Genomic DNA, 19,817 nt, shown 5'->3' with positions numbered 1-19,817 from the left:
CCGGTATGGCTCCAGCCTATTGCCAGGGCTTATGCTGTTGCCAAGGCCCATGAGCCACAAGACTCACACTCCACTTCTTGCCTTGTTCCAAATTGTGCAAAGCACCCAAATGCATGCACCCCCTGGCTGTCTCATCCTTCCCTCTGCCTTGCTCCTGAGTGTTTAGTGTAAAAATGCTGTGCAAGCATGACACACATGCAAACATCTTCATGCTGAGTCAATGAATCCTGACATCAGTTTGTGCCAGGATTCAAAAACAAACAAACAAACATAAACATTTCCTTCTCTACTGCTGCTTGCCCTGACATTTGTTTCACTGGCTAGAAAAGCAGACCTCAGTAAGCAACCCAGTCCCTAGCAATCCTATCTATAAGAGACCAAGTTGTGCAAACAGCCACACTGCAGTGAAAAAGGACGCACAAGCAGGAGCTGCAAGGGGCAACAAAATGCTCCAAATTCAGGTGCCCCAGGCTGAAGATACTGGAAGAAGAAGTAACATGGCAAGGAAGGGTGGATAAATGGCGATCCATCTTTGGCAGGACAACAGGATACATGCAGTCCTGCTGCCTGAAATGGAAGGCAAAGTGCCTCCCCCAACACTCTGATGCTGCCTCCCAAACACTGTATCCCAAACATTGTGTTCCCCCACCCCAAAATTCCAAAACGTCCTCTGCAAAAGAAAGAAAATGAGGACACTCCCACGGCAGCGACTATTCTTCCTCCTACTGGAGAGAAGACACAATATACCACCAGCAACTCCCGTATCCTGTTCCCCAGAAAGAGGAGCATGGACTGGCAATGGCTGCAATAACGACTATGACTTCTCAGATTATGTGGAGGGAGAGAGTGTGATGACCATTGCCGCCAAAGGTGCCTCTGCTTTCAAAAACCTGGCTCTGAGGGTCCTTAAAGCCTGGCCCCTGGGTGCTGCAATAAGGGGCTCTTCTTATGTTGTCGCCCAGGCAATTTTGTTAGACACTGCTGGCAGTGGGCCTCAGAAAAGAGAGCTGTAGCAGCCCTCACACTTTATTGCCATGAGTCATCGTTGACCTTACCCTTTTTGGGACGCAGCACGAGGTCACTAAAGCTAAAAGGTATGCTCACCATCTCTGGCAGGTAGGGGATGGCACTGTTGCCATGGCAACCTTATCTTTCTTTCACAGAGATACTCCAGGGAAGGAAATAATGAAGTAGCCTCTGCGCAGTTTTATGGAGCAACGGCAGCGCTCCAGAGCCCTAGAGGATGAAGGAATGCCGAATTTGCTGCCCATGTCACCTACCCATCTGAGGGAACCTTTCAACCTGGCTAACCGCAAGGCTGGCCCTCCCTCTCAGTACAATCATGGTTTCAGTACTGCCATCTCAAGTACATGAAAGGCCAATCGGTCAGCACTTAACCCAGACCTGGGCAAAGTGCGGCCCGAGGGCCACATACGGCCTGCGAGCCTCTCCTGTTCGGCCCGCCGGTCATCGCTCCAGTCTGGTGTTCAAGCACTTGTTCAAGCCCGAGAGAGACTGGATTTCTCTCACTGAACAATTTGAACATCAAAACCATTTATAGCTTTTTGTCTAAAGTTGATCAGTTGCTTATCTTTAACATACCGCAAAAAAACCCTTTAGTATTTGTGAAGATTAACAAGTTTAAAATAAAAACAACCATAACATCACTGTTCCATTTTATTTTTAAGTAAAGTTGGTTCGGCCCCCGAACACAGTTCAGATTTTTCTTGTGCCCCCCCTATAGAAATTAATTGCCCACCCCTGACCTAACCAGATCACATGTAATGGCTCCCCTTGCACAATCTTTGGCTGGGAGAATTGTCTTTTCGAACTGTCTGCTTCCAAAATACTCTCATCCACATAAAAGAAGCATGTTTCGGGGTGCAGGTGGGGGTGGAGCAAGCACCATGACTGAAGTAAGCCTGAGTAACTTGTCTCCTTGGTTTTGCAACTAATAAGCCTGCTCTTCAAAGGGAGACAAAGGGAAAGGGGGGCCAAACTTTACCCCCATTCTCCTCATGACTACGAGGACTACTACACACACTTGATCTTAGCCAAAAGGCTGAGAAGACCTTTATCAATACTACTACTACTATTAGATTTCTTACCTTTCTTTCTCTTTAAAAATGTGAAGTTTTATTTAGAAATAAAAAATGCAACATTAAAAACAAAAATGTTTCAAACAATTTGTAAGAGAAAATAATATAAAACATTTTCCATAACATCAGATATTTTAAAAATCAGCCATTTATACCTGAGCAGGTAAGTGAAAGCCTAGAAATATCTCAAATCTAATGCCTAAAAGATGATAAAGCCAGGATGAGGTCAGATTCAGTGGGAGGACTGTTCCACAGGAAGACACTTCCACCTCACAAGATTCCCCACGCACACTCGCTCTTCTAGTTGGGAGAAGGTCGTGGCTCTGAAAACTAAAGCCATTTTGTGCCAGCATGTTGCCATACAAGCAAATTTGGAAAGTACCATTACAGTACCCAGGCATTTCTTGAGATTTATAGAGTTCTTGGGAAACATTTCCTGAAAATTCCATGTTTGCAACATTTTTCACCGGCATCCTAGTTGTAGAGCAGTCTTGTCAAAGAGAGCTGCCTGATGTCACTACGCTTTTTAGGGCCACTTCACCTCTTGATTCACCCAGGACAGCTTCTGGAGAAAGGCCTTGCAGTCTGGGTCCTGAAGTTTTAAAATCTGTTATTCTGAATGCTGTAGTTGCTATGAGTGTTGTTTTTTCCTGAAATAATATTTGTTTTCATGATTTGATATGGTATTTTGTACCTTAAATTGTTCTTATGTGTATTCCTTCACTCTCAGCACAGACTGTCTCCCAGAGTGCACAAGACCGTTTCTCACAGTTTTTAAAATAAAATAAAATAAAATAAAAGGTGACTCAGTGTGCCCAGAATAGTACTGTCTGTCTCTCCAAAAGAACATCCATGAGGCCAGGGGAAACCAGGCTGGCCCTGTGCGTCAGCCAGAGAATTACCAGCTTAGGGATTGAACTGGCTTTCCCCATCGCCACCCAAAAGAATGCTCACCTCCACCTGGCAGTTGCCCTGGGTTTATGGAGGCCAAAGGAAGCACATTATATCCATCAGTTAAGGGAGAGAGCACAGGTGCTCCATTTCTAGCTATAATTGTAAATTCCTAGAAGCTGACAGAAAGGCAAGATATAAGTATCTCAAAGATAGACAGAAGGAATCTCTCCCTCAGGTCAGGCTATGGAATTTACTTTGAAATTAGTATATAATTGCCACCTCAGCCATGTCAACTCTACTGCTTCCTTTCTGTGCTGGTTGAGAAACTATTTACATATTATTCATTTATTTGTCATATTTATATCCACTTTTCTTCCTATGAGCCCAAGACAATATTCATGGTCCTCCTCCCCACTTTATCCTCACAAAAATACTTAGTTTGAGAGAGAGAGTATAACGAGCCCAGGGCCACCCAGTAAACAGTAGATTAGATTAGGCATCCTTCAGTCTCGAGAGACTATGGTAATGTGCTCTGTATGAAGGACTTGGAACCGCATCTAGTGTGGCTGAGAAGGCCAATTTGAATGTGACAATCCCTTCCATGCTAAGGACAAATACAATCTGTTCCCCTGTCCAGCTCCCTGATTTTACTGTTTTCGGGATGGCTTCTTTGCCACTCGGCCTGCTGGACAAGGGTCTCTTCAAATTGGGAGAGGCCGTGATGCACCGCCTGCCTCCAAGCTGAACGTTCGGAGGTCAAGGTTTCCCATCTGTTGAGGTCCATTCCTAAGACCTTCAGGTCCCACTTACAGATATCCTTGTATCGCAGCTGTGGTCTCCCTCTGGAGCAATTTCCCTGCACTAATTCTCCATATAGGAAATCTAACTGTCAGCCATTCTCACGACATGCCTAAACCAACGTATGTAGACGTCACTGTTTCAGTAATGTATACATGCTAAAAAATCCAGTTTGATCTAGGACTACTCTATTTGGAATGTTGTCCTGCCAGGTGATACCAAAAATGTGTCGGAGACAACGCATATGGAACATGTTCAGCTTCCTCTCCTGCCATGCACAAAGGAGTGTACTCAGGACACAGGCTCTATAGACCTGGATCTTGGTATATGCTGTCAGCTTCTTATTAAGCCTTACTCTCTTTGTGAGTCTTGAGAACATGGTAGCCGCTTCGTCAATGTGTTTGTCCACCCTAGGGAGAGGGTGTCAAAGATCGAGCCAAGGTACTGTACACAAAGCACACAAGGTACACAACTTAATAGCTGAATGAGGATTTGAATCCAGATCAAAAGTCTAACCCTATACCACACTGGCTGCTTAAAACTAGGTGTCAGAGAAAACATATATTCCTTATGATTTCCCCATCGCCAAAAGAATGCTCACCTCCACCTGGCAGGGTAGAGAATTCCCACAATGGGAATTCCTCAAAGAAAAGTGCCTTACCCATTGGACTTGCAAATTAAGCCCATGTTTACCCTCTAAAGGCCAATTATAAAACAAAGCACGGTGATGCTTCAACTTACAAAGATCCCTACTTATGACCATTTCAAGTTATGACCAGCTCTGGCCATAAAATTTTGCTTCTACTTGCGACCGGAGCTTCCACCTATGAACAGAAAAAGGCAGGGGGAAAAGGCCGTAAATTCAAATTTCTAATTGTAGGTGGTGATGAAGCTGCTTCTTTGTAGCTCTTTCGCCCCAGCAGTTAGTGATCGTGTGTTGAATAGGCTTGGGATTGCCTCCTTCTGCTTCTGAGAGCATGTGTATGTGTTTGCACGGAGGCTTCGGGCTGCCTTGTAAGGTAAGTTGCTGTTTTCTGCTTTTTAAAAACTATTCTGGTGTTTTTGCAGCGTGGTTTTGAACTGGGGGTTATGTTTCTGTGCTGTGCTGGGTCTTAGGGGTTTGTTTTTTGGCTTCCCCCCCCCCCTTCCGATGGGTCTTGGGGGGTTTGTTTGTTTTTTTGGCTCCTCCTCATTTCCGATGGGTCCTGCATGCTTCCCTTGCTTTTTCTTTTGTTTTCTTTGCATTTCCTACCTGCCCCCTTATTCTCTGTGCATTTCCCATCTGCTCCGTTTGTTTTCTGTGCATTTCCAATGAGTCCTGCATGCTTGATTGCTTTTCTCCCCCCCCCCCCTTCGGCCGGAAGGGATTAATCGTGTTTCCAATGAGTCTTGCAGTGATTTTTTTGGGGGGTGATTTTTTCTTCTGCCGGAACGGATTAATTGCATTTCAGTGCATTCCTATGGGAAATGGTGCTTCGACTTACGACCACTTCAAATTACGTCCATCTTCTGGAACGGATTTTGGTCGTAAGTGGAGGCACCACTGTATACTAAATGTAAAATGTGTAGATGAGGAATACATCACAATGACATAAATCTTTTACTACATGAGGAACAACTTTTCTGATAACGGGTTAAACATATTATCAAATTTATCCCAGAGATGTCAAGGCAGGCATTCTTATATACAGATGCAGTGGAGTTGGAATAATGCTGCCACCTTTTGGCAGAGATAGCTTTTCAAAGCCAAGAGGATGAGCACAAGTTTCACATAAAAACTGACATGCTTTTCTTTTGGAGGAGACCCTTTGAACAATAGGTCACTACCTCATCATCCATAACAACAGGCTCTTATCTTCCTTGCTATGTATGAATGACCCCACATGAGTTTACCCAGCAATGCTGTAATCAGGCTGGATGCCTTCACATGTAAGCAGAAAGCTAATTCTCTGATTTCTGGCATCCATTGAAAAAGAACAGATGGCATTACAAAATGCAAAATGCCCTGCAACAGCACACTTGTCAATAACAAACCCTATACTCAGAGCAGCCATTTGATGCAACATGAGGGAAACAGCCCTTAAAAAGTGAGTTCCCGTATGTAGCTACAGTATTCCAATACAAAAATAAGCATTAGCAAGACTATCGGGTAACAATCAAGTCAGTGAATTGACCCATTATGTTGTTACTCATACGTCTTGCCAAATACATGCAGAAATGTGTATGTATGTATGTACAGTATTTAAAATATTTTTATCTTGCCTTTCTCCTTGAAAAGCACCCAAGGTGGCTTACAACAATAAAATACACTATTTAAAGTTAAAAACAATTCAAACATTTTAAAATGCCACTCTGAGAAATGGAAAACACAACTAATAGTAACATTCCAATCAAAGCAGTAATGCATAGCAATCGATCTAAAAATCACATACAGGTAGCTGGTTACTGAGGGAAGGCTTGCCTGAAAAGAAAGGTCTTTGCCTGCTTGCAGAAGGATAGCAAAGAAGGGGCCAGTGGGAGAGAGTCCCAAAGACTGGGAGAAGCGATAGAGAAGGCTCTCCCCTGTGTCCCCATCAGACACACCTGTGTCTTGGCTGGACCAAGAGAAAGGTCTTTCCTGATGATCTTAATACCTGAGCCGGTTTATTATGGGAGACATGGTCTTTGAGATACAGTAGCTTGGACCCAGGCCATTTAGAACTTTATAGGTTAAAACCAGCACTTTGAATTGTGCTTGGTAACTGATCGGCACCCAGTAGAGCTGCTGTAACAGGGAGTTATGTGATCCCAGCCCTAGTCAGCAATCTGGTTGCTGCATTTTTGATCGTTCAAAGCTTCCTGACACATAAAACAGTGCCCCCAGGTTGCATTCCAGAGAGATGGTCAGGAGGATACTGTGATCAATAGTATACAAGACAAAGGAAGAATCAGAGATGGGCAAAGTTTTGTTTTGGATACATTTTCCCCTTCAACCATGCTGGGGTTTGGGGCGTCAGACCTCCATCTGGTTCCAAATTCATGTACAACTCTTATGCCCCCCCCAAACGTAAATGCAAAGTATAAACAACTAGTTAACACACATACACAAAGAGAGAGAGAGAGAGAGAGACACAGAGAGAGAGAGAGAGAGAGAGAACAATTCTATCAGGATTCTCTTCCATAATGATGACAATCCTTTCCATACACTACCATGTGTAATAAGCCTTAGAGGTCCTTATGACCCCCTGATCTAGTAAATTGATAAAATATGTTGTATGGGGGGGACAAATAGACCATTTTGACACCTTCGGTGTAGAACTCATGGGATTTGGGGTGCCCAGGGACACAACATTTATTGAATAAATTTTATTTATTTATTTATTTATTTATTTATTTATTTATTTATTTATTTATTTGTTTGTTTGTTTGTTTTAAAAACGCTGTTTATAATCAAAACTGTGCTGCTCAGACCCATGCAGTTCAAGAGGAAAAGGTAGTTTCATGGGGACACACAAGAACGCCTTCTCAGATTTTGGAACTCCCTCTCAATGATGTTAGCCGCCTTTGTATATTCGTCATTTTTAGATTTAAATATTGTCTTTTGCTTATGTAAGCCACATTGGGTCCTTTTCAAGGAAAAACATGGGATAAAAATATTTTACATAAATATAAAATAAAGCTGGGTGGTTTTCTTCTGAGTCCAAATGGAAATTTTCAGACCACATTTAATGATCAGCTTTAACATTTGAGGCGTGGTTAGCTTTTCTAACACCGATCTTCACAGTTCTCCCCTGACCTTTAGACATCCTAACCTCCTCCTGTCTGTGTTATTGTGGAAAACTGTTTTGCAGATTTCTTTGGGCTCAGGATTGCCACATTCTAGGTACCACCGGAAGGAAAAGAGAGATAGAAAGATTCTTGTCTGCCAATTAAATTTACAATCAGAGCCATATCATTCCACTCATATTGAAAGAAGAGCATTATGAGATAGCAGAATACTCAGGAGTATCTTTCCTTTCCTTTCTTCTGGAGTTGCCCTGGGATTATACATCTTACCCAAGGCCACACAGGCTGGTTTTTCTCCCAGGAGGAATAGTGTGGAATTGAACTCCCAACCTCTAGTTTCCCAACCAAATTCCAAACTTATGGAGCTATCCAGTCAGTGTTGGAAATATAGGCAGTAATAATTACCATAACAACCATTCATAAAACAGAGGTTGGGTGATGACACAGATACAAACCAATTAATACATGGGATGTACAAGGGTACAGCGAAACCTCTTAAATAAACCTTACTCAGCTGTTCTTCTTTGGATTCTACCTCTGAAGGTTCTTTAATCACAAGTGGCCAAGGTCAGCTCCAAAGTGTCCCTGGAAGCCAAAATATTTTGAAACACGTGATTTCTTATTTCAGATGTGTTCCATTTATTCTTCCCCACAGAGAGTTGCCTATGTTGAGTGTTGTCAGGCACTGCTGGCGTATTACATCTTAGAAACAGATGCATCACTTAAACTGGTCTGGATTTAAAAAAAGAAAGTGGCAGGAATGAGGTGAGAAAAACTGGGATTGCAGTAATAGTGGGGGCAGAGGGGGAATTAATTTGGGTGTGAGTAACAAGAAAGAAATATTTGGAAGGGTGAGTCAGATGACAAAACGAATGAGGGGGTTCATTAAAATGGTTGGAGATACTGAAGTATCTGGGATGAAAATTAACCTTTTGACAGAAAACTGTTTTTGGCTGGAAAGCCATATCCAACTACTACAACTACAACTATTATAAGGGAAAAAAGAAGAAAGAAAAGAAAAAGGGGAAATTCTTAAATAGGACGACAGAAAATTGAATGTGTTGCTGTTATACTTAGATCATATCAATGGCAGTCAGAATCCATCCAAAAAAGCCATTGAGACTGGCAACCTATTGTTTACAGCAGCCAGGAAGCTGCCTGTAGGAAGTACACAAAGAAGGCTTGAAAACAGTTTAACAGCAATTTAAAATATATGCGGCTGTTGGCTGCTGTTGCTACTACTGTGGTTTGTGTGCTCATTTGCCCAACAACTGCTGCAGCAGCATTGGTTTTGCTGAAGGAAAAGCAGTGATGCTGCAGGACAAGAAACTTGCCCCAATGAGAACAAAACAGCTTCATATTTGCTGCTGTCCCATGGAATGCCCAGACCTTGGACACTGGAAATGGGCTTAACAGTATGGGCGGGACTTGCTGCACCTCCTTTAGTGGTCATTTGTCACAGCCACATATATATATACTGGACAGAACCTTCTAGCCTAAGGCTGTGTTTATCATCACAATTATAGGTGTGCAGATGTGCTGGGAGGACAAGTTCAAAGATAACCATCTACAGCAGTGGTTCTTAACCTTTGTTACTTGGATGTTTTTGAACTGCAACTCCCAGAAACCCCAGCTAGCACAGTTGGTGGTGAAGGCTTCTGGGAGTTGCAGTCCAAAACTCCTGAGTAACCCAAGGTTAAGAACCAGTGATCTACAGTATTGATAAATGCCAGGCTCAACAGTTCTCGAATTAACTTAATATACTTTGATATCTGATTTGGTTACCAGCTTGCTCAGTTGATGACATGCACTGTTGTCATTTTCCCAATTAGTGAAATGTAAACATAAAGAAAGTAGGCAGGACATAGCAATGCTTAATGAACATATTCATGGTGTTTGAAGGTATAAAAAGATCTCGATGCCCTTTGTTTGGAGAGCCTCAGGATAGATCTAAAGCACCTGGGAGGTGCTAAGTAACTACAGTGGATCCTTGACTTACAGACGGCTTGACTTACAGACTTTTTGAGTTACAGACTTCTCTGGCCGCAAAATTTAGGTTTGACTTGCAGACTGAGATTTGACTTACAGACCAGAAAAAAACCAAAATGGAACAAAAACGGCCTGTTACGGGATTAATCGGTTTTCAATGCACTGTAGGTCAATGGAGACTTGACTTACAGACTTTTTGACTTGAGAACCGCCTTCCAATATGGATTAAGTTCTCAAGTCAAGACCCCACTGTACTGATTCAAGGGGTCACTCACTGCCATTCTTTAAGAGTTCTCAGTAAGCATGAGAGTTCTCTTTACTCTTTTGCTACTTATGCTCCCTGTTCTGTTGTGTTTTAAATAGTAAAATTTTGTACCTTTCGTTTGTGTGTTCATTGTTTGTGAATCCAAAAAGAACCTTTTGTCATCAATCAAACATGCAAATAAACACACACATACACACCTGATGTTTCCTTGGGGACCATCTGATGCTGAATGATGAGGTGCATTAAAATTATATCTTCTTTAATTTATAATTTTATTACCAGTTTAATTAAAACAATATTACAAAATGTACTACAAAACTACATGTATTTATGGATTATATTTTAAAATGTAACATGGTGCGCACATTAAAAATCACTAATGAAACAAAATCCCCAAAGCCAGGAAGGAAGAAAATAGGTGACCTTCAAAACTCCATTTGCAAGCCTGTATGCTCTGCAGGCAACACATTCTTTCAGTTTTGAAATGTAACACATTCTGCTTTTCTATTTCTCATGAGTGCAAAATGACTTTGTGGAAGCAAGAGAGGCCACAATCTCTATCTGACACACTTCTTTTGAAGAAAATAAACAATCGGGACCAGATTTAATTATTAAGTGAATTTAGTCAACTAGCTAATTACATTACGAGGTTTTAACTGTAATGTAATAACTGATATTATCTATTGTCAGTTGTTCTGAGTGATGGTGATCCTAACACAGTTTTCGAGGTATGTGAGAGGTTCAAGGAGTGATTCGCCACTCGCTCAGTCAGTTTCCATGGCCAAGTGGAGATTTGAAGCCAGGTCGCCTGAATCCTAGTCCAACATTGTGTCAACTACTCCACACTAGCTCTCAGTACAATAATATTGCAATTATAATATTCTATAAAGGAATTTTAACACCAACAATGTTGTTCTCTCCTGAAGCTCTGGTAACTCTGAATAAGATTCACTAATGAACATGAACACAGCTGTAAAGACCAGACAATAAGAGAAATGCACCTGTTCTTTTGTAAAGGAACATTTCCCTAGAAGCAGGCAAGATCTTTGGGCATTTCTGTTGCAAGCAGTACAAAATGCCTGTCAGACTGTTTTTCAACATCTTCCTTACTGATCTCCCCGACCATCCCTTTGGGCAAGTGAGGGAGAAGCTTGGAACTGGTCCTGTGGACAACGTCCCCTGCCTTACAAAAGAGGAGCACACACACCACAGCCATGCAGAAACATCGGCGAATCATTTCTATGTTCAGGACATTTCAGTGTAAGGAAAACCAAACAGAGTACAGTAATCAATGCAAAATACTGTGTTGTAGCTGATGAAATCCCCAGCTATATTTCCTTACTATCTACCAGTGCCAATTCACAAGCTGATCAGAGATACTCATTACCATGTTGTCCCTGCTTGTTTTCTATAGCCTGGGATTAATTTAGCTATCATCATTGTCATTGTTTACTGAACTATGTTTCCTAGAAGGGGAACTGAATATCAACAGAGGCCTTAAAGGTCATTGCTCCATATGAAATGTGACACTATCAACAACTTATGCCCAGAAAAAAACAGTCTCTCGTTAAAAATACTGTACAGTCTCTTCTGGCAATGGTTCCATGTATAAATGCAGACATATTTGCCATGCAGTCCCATTCTCATGTCTGAAGAAGTGGATGTGTCCACAAAAGCTCACATTAAAATACAACAGTTAATCTTTAAGGTGCCACAACATTTTGGTCTTCTGTATTTTTTTTAAATTTTTCTTTTGGTTTTGCTAACACACTTTGTCATCATTTTGACCACTTTGCTCACATGATAAAAAATTACCCCAAATTAAGCTCATTCCAAATCAATGGGAGCAGCAGGATTCATTTAAAAAGTGTTATAAGAGAGACTGCTGGTGGTGGGACAAATATTACAGAGAACGTTTTTACAACAAACAGCTTAAACTAATAACTGTAGAACCTTTCCCTGTAATATTGGGTTTCCTGATACGTTGGCCACAGTGCTTTTTAAAAAGATTACTGCTGTAGTTCTTTCCAAAGGCATGATGTATACCAGATTTCTCCATGTAGCATCAAGATATACACATCTACACAAACAGCTGTCCTGCTCTGCCATTTTGACATTACAAAAACATACAGATAAAACCAGTGGAGATTTAATCTGCAGTACATTTTATGCACCCTCATTTACAACTAAACCCCTCTGAACACACTACAACTCACTCCTGAATCAACATACACAGACCGCAGCCCTAAAAGCTGGGATGATGGGTGAAGTTCAGATGTAACTTCACTGAAGCCCTTAAATAGCAATAGCACCAATTATCCAACGACTGGCAAGAGACTCCTTAAGACTGAGATGAAACAGACCTGAGGCCACTCTGTCCGCTCTCGAAATTAAATGTCATATTTTTAAAATTGCAAGTAGAAATCCTCTAATAAAAACGGAAAGAAGGAAAGAACGGCAATGTTGGTAGTGGAGGGTTTTTGTGATAGACAATCATCTCCTCGGTCCATAGCAAAAGGAAATCACAGACACAATGGGAGGTGAGGATGGGGGTTGGGGGCAGGGAGTTCAAAATCTGGTCTAGGTATCTTGACAGGATAGTGTTGTTTGAACTCAGTATATTTTATTGCTTTCACTGTTACAAATGAGAGCCACCTTGGATGGAATATTTATTGAATGAAAGATGTCACTTGAAAAAAAGCTAATGTGCAAAATGCCAGATAAACGGGTCACCTACTAACAGTTTCAAGCCACACAGGCAAAAAAAAAAGTCATAATGAGATAAAAGAGAGAAATTCTCTCTCACATGTACCTCATTCCCTAAGTTAAACCTCTACTAAGTCCTTAGAGCTCTTGAGGAGTAAGTAGCTTGAGGGGGAAATGTTCTAACTGGCTACCTCAATTTCAGACAGAAACTTAAAAGGACACGTAGCCTCCTCGGCTCCCTGGCTGGTTTTCCTACTCTGCTGAGGGCTCTAGTGGGCCACTCACTGCTAGAAGCTGGTTAAGAACCTGAGGGTTGAGATGATTTGAACACTTTAAGCTTAATAAGCACAATAAAGAATCCTGTCTCACCTTTATTAAGCTTTTTGTACAGCTTGAGAAAGTGCAAAGAGGACATACATACGGCAAAAATCACGGCATGGCAGGGATTCTCAAAAGTATCACACACACACACCCCAAATAGGATTAATCTCGTCCTTTTCCCAGTCCTAACGATTAGGGCACATAAACTGGAAAAGGCGATACATTTCCCCCCCTATCCCCCTTCAAGACAAAACCCGACGTACATCTCGTTCCAGCTTGTCAGAATACCAAGCCCACTAGCCCTCAAGGCGACAGCCCACAGGCTTCTTCCAGGAAAGAAGCTTCTAAGGACGGGTCTCACGCACACTCACACAAAAACACACACAAAAACACACACACACACACCGGCCTCGGGCTGTTTCGCCCTGCGCCAGGGGAACTCGGCCCTGCCCCGACCGACACCCAGCCGGCAAAGCCACGCTTGCCCGCATTTCGTGGCGGGAGGCGTGAAAGAAAAGGCGCCTTCCCTTCCTCCCCCCCCCCCAAAGGAGATCCTGACTCGCAGACAGACGGTTCTCGCTGCTCTCCGGGACCCGGTGCCAGGGAGCATCCCCGGCTGGGTGCCCGGCGAAGGGGGCGCCGCCGGTGCGCGCATCCCAGACATCGCAGCCCCCGAGCGCGCGCGCGGAACCGGCCCAACCCCCCCCCCCCGGGGCCCTCGGCCCGAGCCAGACCCGCGTTCCCGACCTGGAGAAGAAGACCCCCGCCGGGCCTCCCGGAATAAGACGGGCGCCCGGCTTCCCCCACTCACCCGGGCGGCCGAAGCCCAGCCGGGAGAGGGCGGCCGAGGCGCCGCGGAACGCGGCTCAGACCAGACGGCCGGGAGGGTGCGCGGCAGGCCGCCTGAGGAGGGCTCGTCCTTTCCCCCCCCCGCGCGCGCAGGTGCAGGACCGGCCGGAGGCCCCCTCCGCTCTGCGCGAACCCCGCTCTCGCGGCTGCTTCTGTTAATGCGCGCGCGCGGGGGGGGGGGGGAGAGGCACGGAGGTCCCTGCCTGCCGAGGGAGGGATCGGGACCCCCACCCCCACCCCCCCGCCGCCACCGCCTCTTCCCGGCTCTGCGCAAGAGCTACAGGTTACGCCTCCCTTTTGTTCAGCGCCGCCGCCGACCGCAAACTTGGCGGTGCCCGCGGAGAAGTTCTGGGGCAAAACGGGAGGGAGAGACCGGGAGGTTCCCCCTTCCCTCCTTCCCTCCCTCCCTCCCTCGGTGAGAGCCGGCCCCGCGCCTACCGCCGCCGCCGCCGCGGCCGTCCGAGGTGCCAATCCCGACGCAACGGCGCAGCGCCCCGGGTCCGAAGAGGCGCCTTCTCGCCGGCCGCCGCCGCGGCGGAAGGGGCTCTCGAGGGCAGCGGCGCCTGCCCGGGCCTCATCCCGCGCCGGCCCCGCTCGCCCTGCCTTCCGAGGCGGCAGATGCGCGCAAGTTTCCGCAGGAGCCTCCCCTCCCCGCGGGGCACCGGCCGGCTACCGCGGCGGCATTTCCGCCGCTGCCCCGGGGCGCTTCGGAGGCCCTGCCTGCACTGACCTGGATGGTGCAAGAGTACTCGCTGTCGTCCAGGAGGCGGACGGTGCAGCTGTAGTCGCGGTCCAGGTTCCTGCTGCTGCCGCTCATCAGCCGGCTCAGCATCTTTGCCGCCGCCGCCGGAGCAAGAGGCGGGGAAGGAAAGGAAGGGGGCGATCGGTCCGGAGCTCCCCCGGCTCTTCACATGGTGGGCGGTTGCGCCTGCTGCCGCTGCCGCCGCCGCCGCCTCGCTCCGTTCACACAAAGCCCGGCGAGGAGGAGGAGGAGGAGGAGGAGGAAGAAGAAAGCGCGATTGAGAGCTGCTGCTGCTGCTGCTGCTGCTGCTGCCTCTGGTCCGGGCGGGGTGAGGGGATGCGCCAAGCCGAGCCAGGCCCGCCGCCGCCGCCTGAGCCGTCACTGCCGAGGCCAATCGGGGCTCGGCGCCGCCTTTGACGGGCTCGGGCGCACACCAATGCGCCGCGCCGCCTCCGCGCGGTGGGAAGGAGGGGTCCCTTCGCAACCACCGGCAAGGCGGCGGCTGCTGCTGCTGCTGCTGCTGCTGCTGCAGGTGACAGCGAGCGGTGGTGGTGGTGCGGCGGCGGCCCCCTCCAATGCCGCCATACCCGCAGTTCCTGCAGTGCCCGGCGAGAAGATCCCCGGGGCCGCCGCGGCCAGCGCCCGAGTCCTGTCTCCCGCGCGGAGAAAGCTGCCAGCCGGAGCAGCCGGGGCCTTGTGCGACTCTGCCGCCGGCCCACCCACCCCCCTCCGGCACCCACACACACACACACGCGCGCGCGTCGCCCGGTCGAGGAGAGCCCAATGTCTGCCGGTTTCCTCAACCTTGCATCAAAGCTCCCTAGAGGGAGGCTGCCCGCGAGGGACGCCTTGCCCCTCGGCGCCTCATCGCTGTCCTTGCCTTTGGAGTCCAGCCCTCGTTTGCAGCCCACGAGGAAAGGAGGGCTTGGGCGACAGTGCAAGCCATTTGCTAGCAGGGTAATGGATGAGCGCCGACCACCTCGCAAAAAAATCCGCAGAAGGGGAAATCTGGGGCTTTGGAATGTCGCCCAAACCGCCGAATTCTATGAGGAGCTGTGTGTTTCCCCGTGTGATTCAATCTGTAGGAAGAAAGCAAAAGGTGGATCTCTGAAATTAAGAAGGGAGCCTAATGATTTCATATGGTTTTGATGTGGGATTCTTGCAAAACCACCACCAAATCATAGATCCCATCTATGTCTGCAGGCATAGATGGGATCTATGATCTGGTGGCGGTTTTGCAAGAATCCCACAGAAATCATGGATCCTCTGGCGCATGACTTTGCAGTGGTGCAAAAACATGGATCTGACACATGGATCCTCATGGATCCACATTATTTTTACTTAGGATCATTCCCAGTGATATGCACTAGCATCCCGATGATTCCCAGTGTGGTATAGTGGACAAAGTGATGGACTAGGGCCTTGGAGAACACGGTTTAAATCCTCACCTGGCCATGGAAACTCACTGGGGGATTAGACTTGGTAAAACCACTTTATTATATATTTTACTTACCTTGAAAGTCGGTTCAGACTTGACGGCAGAGAACATACACACATAATTCCCAAACTTCCGTCCAATCGTAGGTCCCATCTGTGCCCACAGACTCCACCACAAAAATCATGGTTCTTTCAGTGCATCGCATGCATCCAAGACAACATGCTCCTCATAGATCCACGTACTTTTTAAACCAGCATCAAGTCATAAATTGTATCTGTACACACAGACTACACCACAGAAATAATTTCCACTTTCTACTGTCCTTTGGAGGTGCAAACCTCTGTGCCCTTGGGCAAGCTGCATAGTCCCAGGGTGTCTGCAAAGAAAAAAGAGTAAAACATTGAATAAAGGTTAGCCATGTGGTCAAAACAAAATAAAATTCAAATGGAAAAATAGGTGATAACTTTATAGACCACTAAAAAATCATACAATACACGAGCTTTCACAGCTTCATCAGGTTTGTACTAGTGTGAAGAACTTAAAAGTCCAAAAGTTCGTGGCAAGATAACAGGAAAGTTACTGTAAGTCAGGAAGTATATAGTTGCCGTTTTATGTTTCCCAGACCACAGTCCCATTATAGCACCCTTTCATTTAAACAGGCACAATTACAATATTTCTTCATCTTTTGCTTCATGATATCAGCATGGGATAAGAAAATGGAGCTTAGGCACATATCTTCATGGATTCATCTGGTTTTTTCATTGTCATATATGCTAAATCACCACCTTAATCACCATCAGGTCATACATATCATGCATGTCACTAGACTAACCCATAAAAATTGCTCTCTGCATGGCATTGTCCTGCCACAAATACATGTATCAGAGGCATAGATCTGCATAGATCCATATGATGTTTACATGGGATCCTTCCCAAACCACCACAACTTGCATATCTCTTCCATATATGTACAATGATTTTTTTTTAAAAAAAGCTCCTTAATTACAAATGTGCCATGGTACAACAACATAGAGAAGATAATCAAGGATCTACATGAATCTTATACAGGATACTTAATAAACCACCATAGTGAGGAATCCCATCTACGTCCACAGCCCAAAAAACAGAAATTGTGGATCTCTCGATGCATGATGTCAGCATTCTGCAAACACCTGGATCCGGCTCTGATTTCTTACAGAACCAGACGACTACATGAATCCAAAGCACAGGTTTTTATTAATTCATGTGATTGTTGTATGGTGTTTCCATATAAGTACAGCTAAACTGTGGGCCCATGTATTTCGACAGAATGAAGGATTAAACTGTGTCAACATTATGTTGGAGTTGTAAAAAAGAGAAGGGGACATATTTACATATGTGGTGGCTATGTGAAAAAAGAAAGAAAGAATGGAAATTAATATTTAAAGAAATATCTGAAATAATTGGATTGAATATTCCAATGTCTCCAATAACAGCTTTATTGAATATGATTAAAGATCAACTGGCGAAAGAAAATAAGGATTTAATAGTAATAATGATTACGGCAGCAAGGATAATTATGGCAAGGAATTGGAGAAATGAAAATCAATTTAACCTGGAGGAATGGTATAGAGAATTATGGGACATGGCTATTAATGATAAACTGACATATGATATGAAAATAAGTAGAGGCCAAATGAAAAATAACAATTTTAAGAAAATATGGAATGTATTTTTAGAACATGTATTTCGGAGAGGGAGGGGGTTTACACCGAGGGAAGAAACAATTAAATTTTGGAGTGAAAATGGATGGAATGAAGTGTAATGCTAGTCCTGAAGGTGATGGGTGCACATGGGTAAATGTATTGTTTTGTTTTGTATTTTATAGTTTTTTTTTTCTGTAGTAGTAGATGTATTTTGTATTCTTTTAATAAAAATTTTTTTAAAAAGAATGAAGGATTAAAAACACAGGCACTCAATGAACAGCATCTTCATTATGAAAAAATAATAATCTATGGCACAGATCGTCATGGACCACGAGTTTAAATTGGGATCGTTGCCAAACTGTCATCGAGTCATACATTCCTTCTCTGCCAATAGACTGAACTATCAAAATCCCAAATTGACAGATGACCCTAGTACCATGGCCCATGAACATGGGTCTTGGGCAAACATTATTGTGGGCCAACATATTTTTATGCAGCACTCATGATCACCTTTATAATCAAATAGTTTACCACAGACACCAGAGCGGGAAGAAAAATTAGATCTATGGCAATAATCTTCTTGGATCCTCTTTATTTCTTTGAAGGGGGCACCCATAAACATGCCGAATCACTGAACACTTATCTGCCAATAGAGTCTGCGATGATTTGATGTAAAAATCATGTGAATGCATGAGGATCTGTGCCTTGGATCCATACTTTTGCAACACCATGCATTGAAGAACCCATGATTTCTGCATTGTAGTGTGTGGGTACAGATGGAGCCTATGACTGGACAGTAGTTTCAGGATGATCCTACTTAAAAATCATGTGGATCCATGAGGACCTGCGCCTTGGACTGGTGTTTTTACACCATTGCAAAACCATGCACTGAAGAACCCATGATTCTGTTTTTTAGTCAGTGGGCATAGATGGGATCTATGATTTGATGGTGATTTGGCTAGGATCTCACAAAAAATCATATAAAATCATCAGGATCCATTCTTGATTTCATGAATCTGCCTTTTACTTAGATCCCAATCTGTATCCCAGATCCAAATCAATTTATAAGCCTCCCACGGAGTTGCATTAAAAAACCAAAATAGCTTTTGCTTTTGCACTGATGTACTACATGAAACTTAGGGGATGTGGTGGTGCTGCAGGTTAAACTACAGAAGCCTCTGTGCTGCACGGTCAGAAGACCAGCAGTCATAAGATCGAATCTACATGACGGAGTGAGCTCCCATCACTAGTCCCAGTTCCTGCCAATCTAGCAGTTCGAAAGCATGTAAAAATGTGAGTAGATAAATACCGTAGGTACCACCATGGTGGGAAGGTAACAGTGTTCTGTGTCTAGTCGCACTGACCATGTGACCACGGACATTGTCTATAGACAAATGCTGGCTCTACGGCTTGGAAATAGGGATGAGTACCACCCCCCAGGAGTCGGACACGACTGGACTGGAGCCTCAGCTTCAGAGCTTCAGGATCTGTCAAGGGCAACTTTTACCTTTATCATACATGAAACTTGCAGGAACCATAGTCCCTACAGATGAGAATTTTGCAGATTTTCAGACAGCTAAGGCTACAGAGGTTTTGTTGTTGTTTAGTCATTGTGTTTGACTCTTCGTGACCCCATGGACGAGAGCACGCCAGGCCCTCCTGTCTTCCACTGCCTCCCGGAGTTTGGTCAAATTCATGTTGGTCGCTTCGATGACACTGTCCAACCATCTCATCCTCTGTCATCCCCTTCTCCTCTTGCCTTCACACTTTCCCAACATCAAGTTCTTTTCCAAGGAGTCTTCTCTTCTCATGAGATGGCCAAAGTACTGGAGCCTCAGCATCAGGATCTGTGCTTCCAGTGAGCACTCAGGGTTAATTTCATTTAGAATAGATAGGTTTGTTCTCTTTGCAGTCCAGGGGACACTCAAGAGTCTCCTCCAGCACCACAATTCAAAAGCATCAATTAAAAATCAATTCAACAGAGGTATAGATACTGTAACTCTTAAATTTTCCTTTTTAAAACCAAAAAAATGTAAAGCACTTTGTGCAGCATCTGATTCAACTTGTACTGAAGACACAAACTGATTTTTAAATCTGCTTCCGTTTGTGTCAGAACTACGGTAATGTTTTTTTCTTCCCCTTACAATGCAATGCAGCCATGCATGTACGTTTTTAATAGCCTGGCTCTCTCTCTCTTTTTTCTTTCTACCATGTCTCAGGCTGTTACAGTAATAGATAAACCTGTTCTTTATTTTCTTCTCTGGGT

General features: G+C 44.8%; 1 protein-coding gene across 4 annotated transcripts in view; it reads right to left on the bottom strand.

Annotated features, from left to right (window-relative positions):
• The window catches only part of FRMD5 (FERM domain containing 5), a 198,790-nt gene extending 184,083 nt beyond the window's left edge, over positions 1–14,707 (bottom strand). For all 4 annotated transcript variants that reach the window (XM_072982123.2, XM_072982125.2, XM_072982124.2 and 1 more), the window contains exon 1: positions 14,417–14,707. In XM_072982123.2, coding sequence (XP_072838224.1) covers positions 14,417–14,518 — 102 coding nt within the window. In that variant the 5' untranslated portion in view covers positions 14,519–14,707. The remainder of the gene's footprint in view (positions 1–14,416) is intronic.
• Positions 14,708–19,817: the final 5,110 nt, after the last annotated feature.

Source organism: Pogona vitticeps, chromosome 12 (genome assembly GCF_051106095.1).
Source record: "Pogona vitticeps strain Pit_001003342236 chromosome 12, PviZW2.1, whole genome shotgun sequence".
In the NCBI taxonomy this organism is placed as follows: Eukaryota; Metazoa; Chordata; class Lepidosauria; order Squamata; family Agamidae; genus Pogona; species Pogona vitticeps.
The sequence above is the reverse complement of the archived record's forward strand: the minus strand, read 5'-3'. Positions and strand labels throughout refer to the sequence as shown.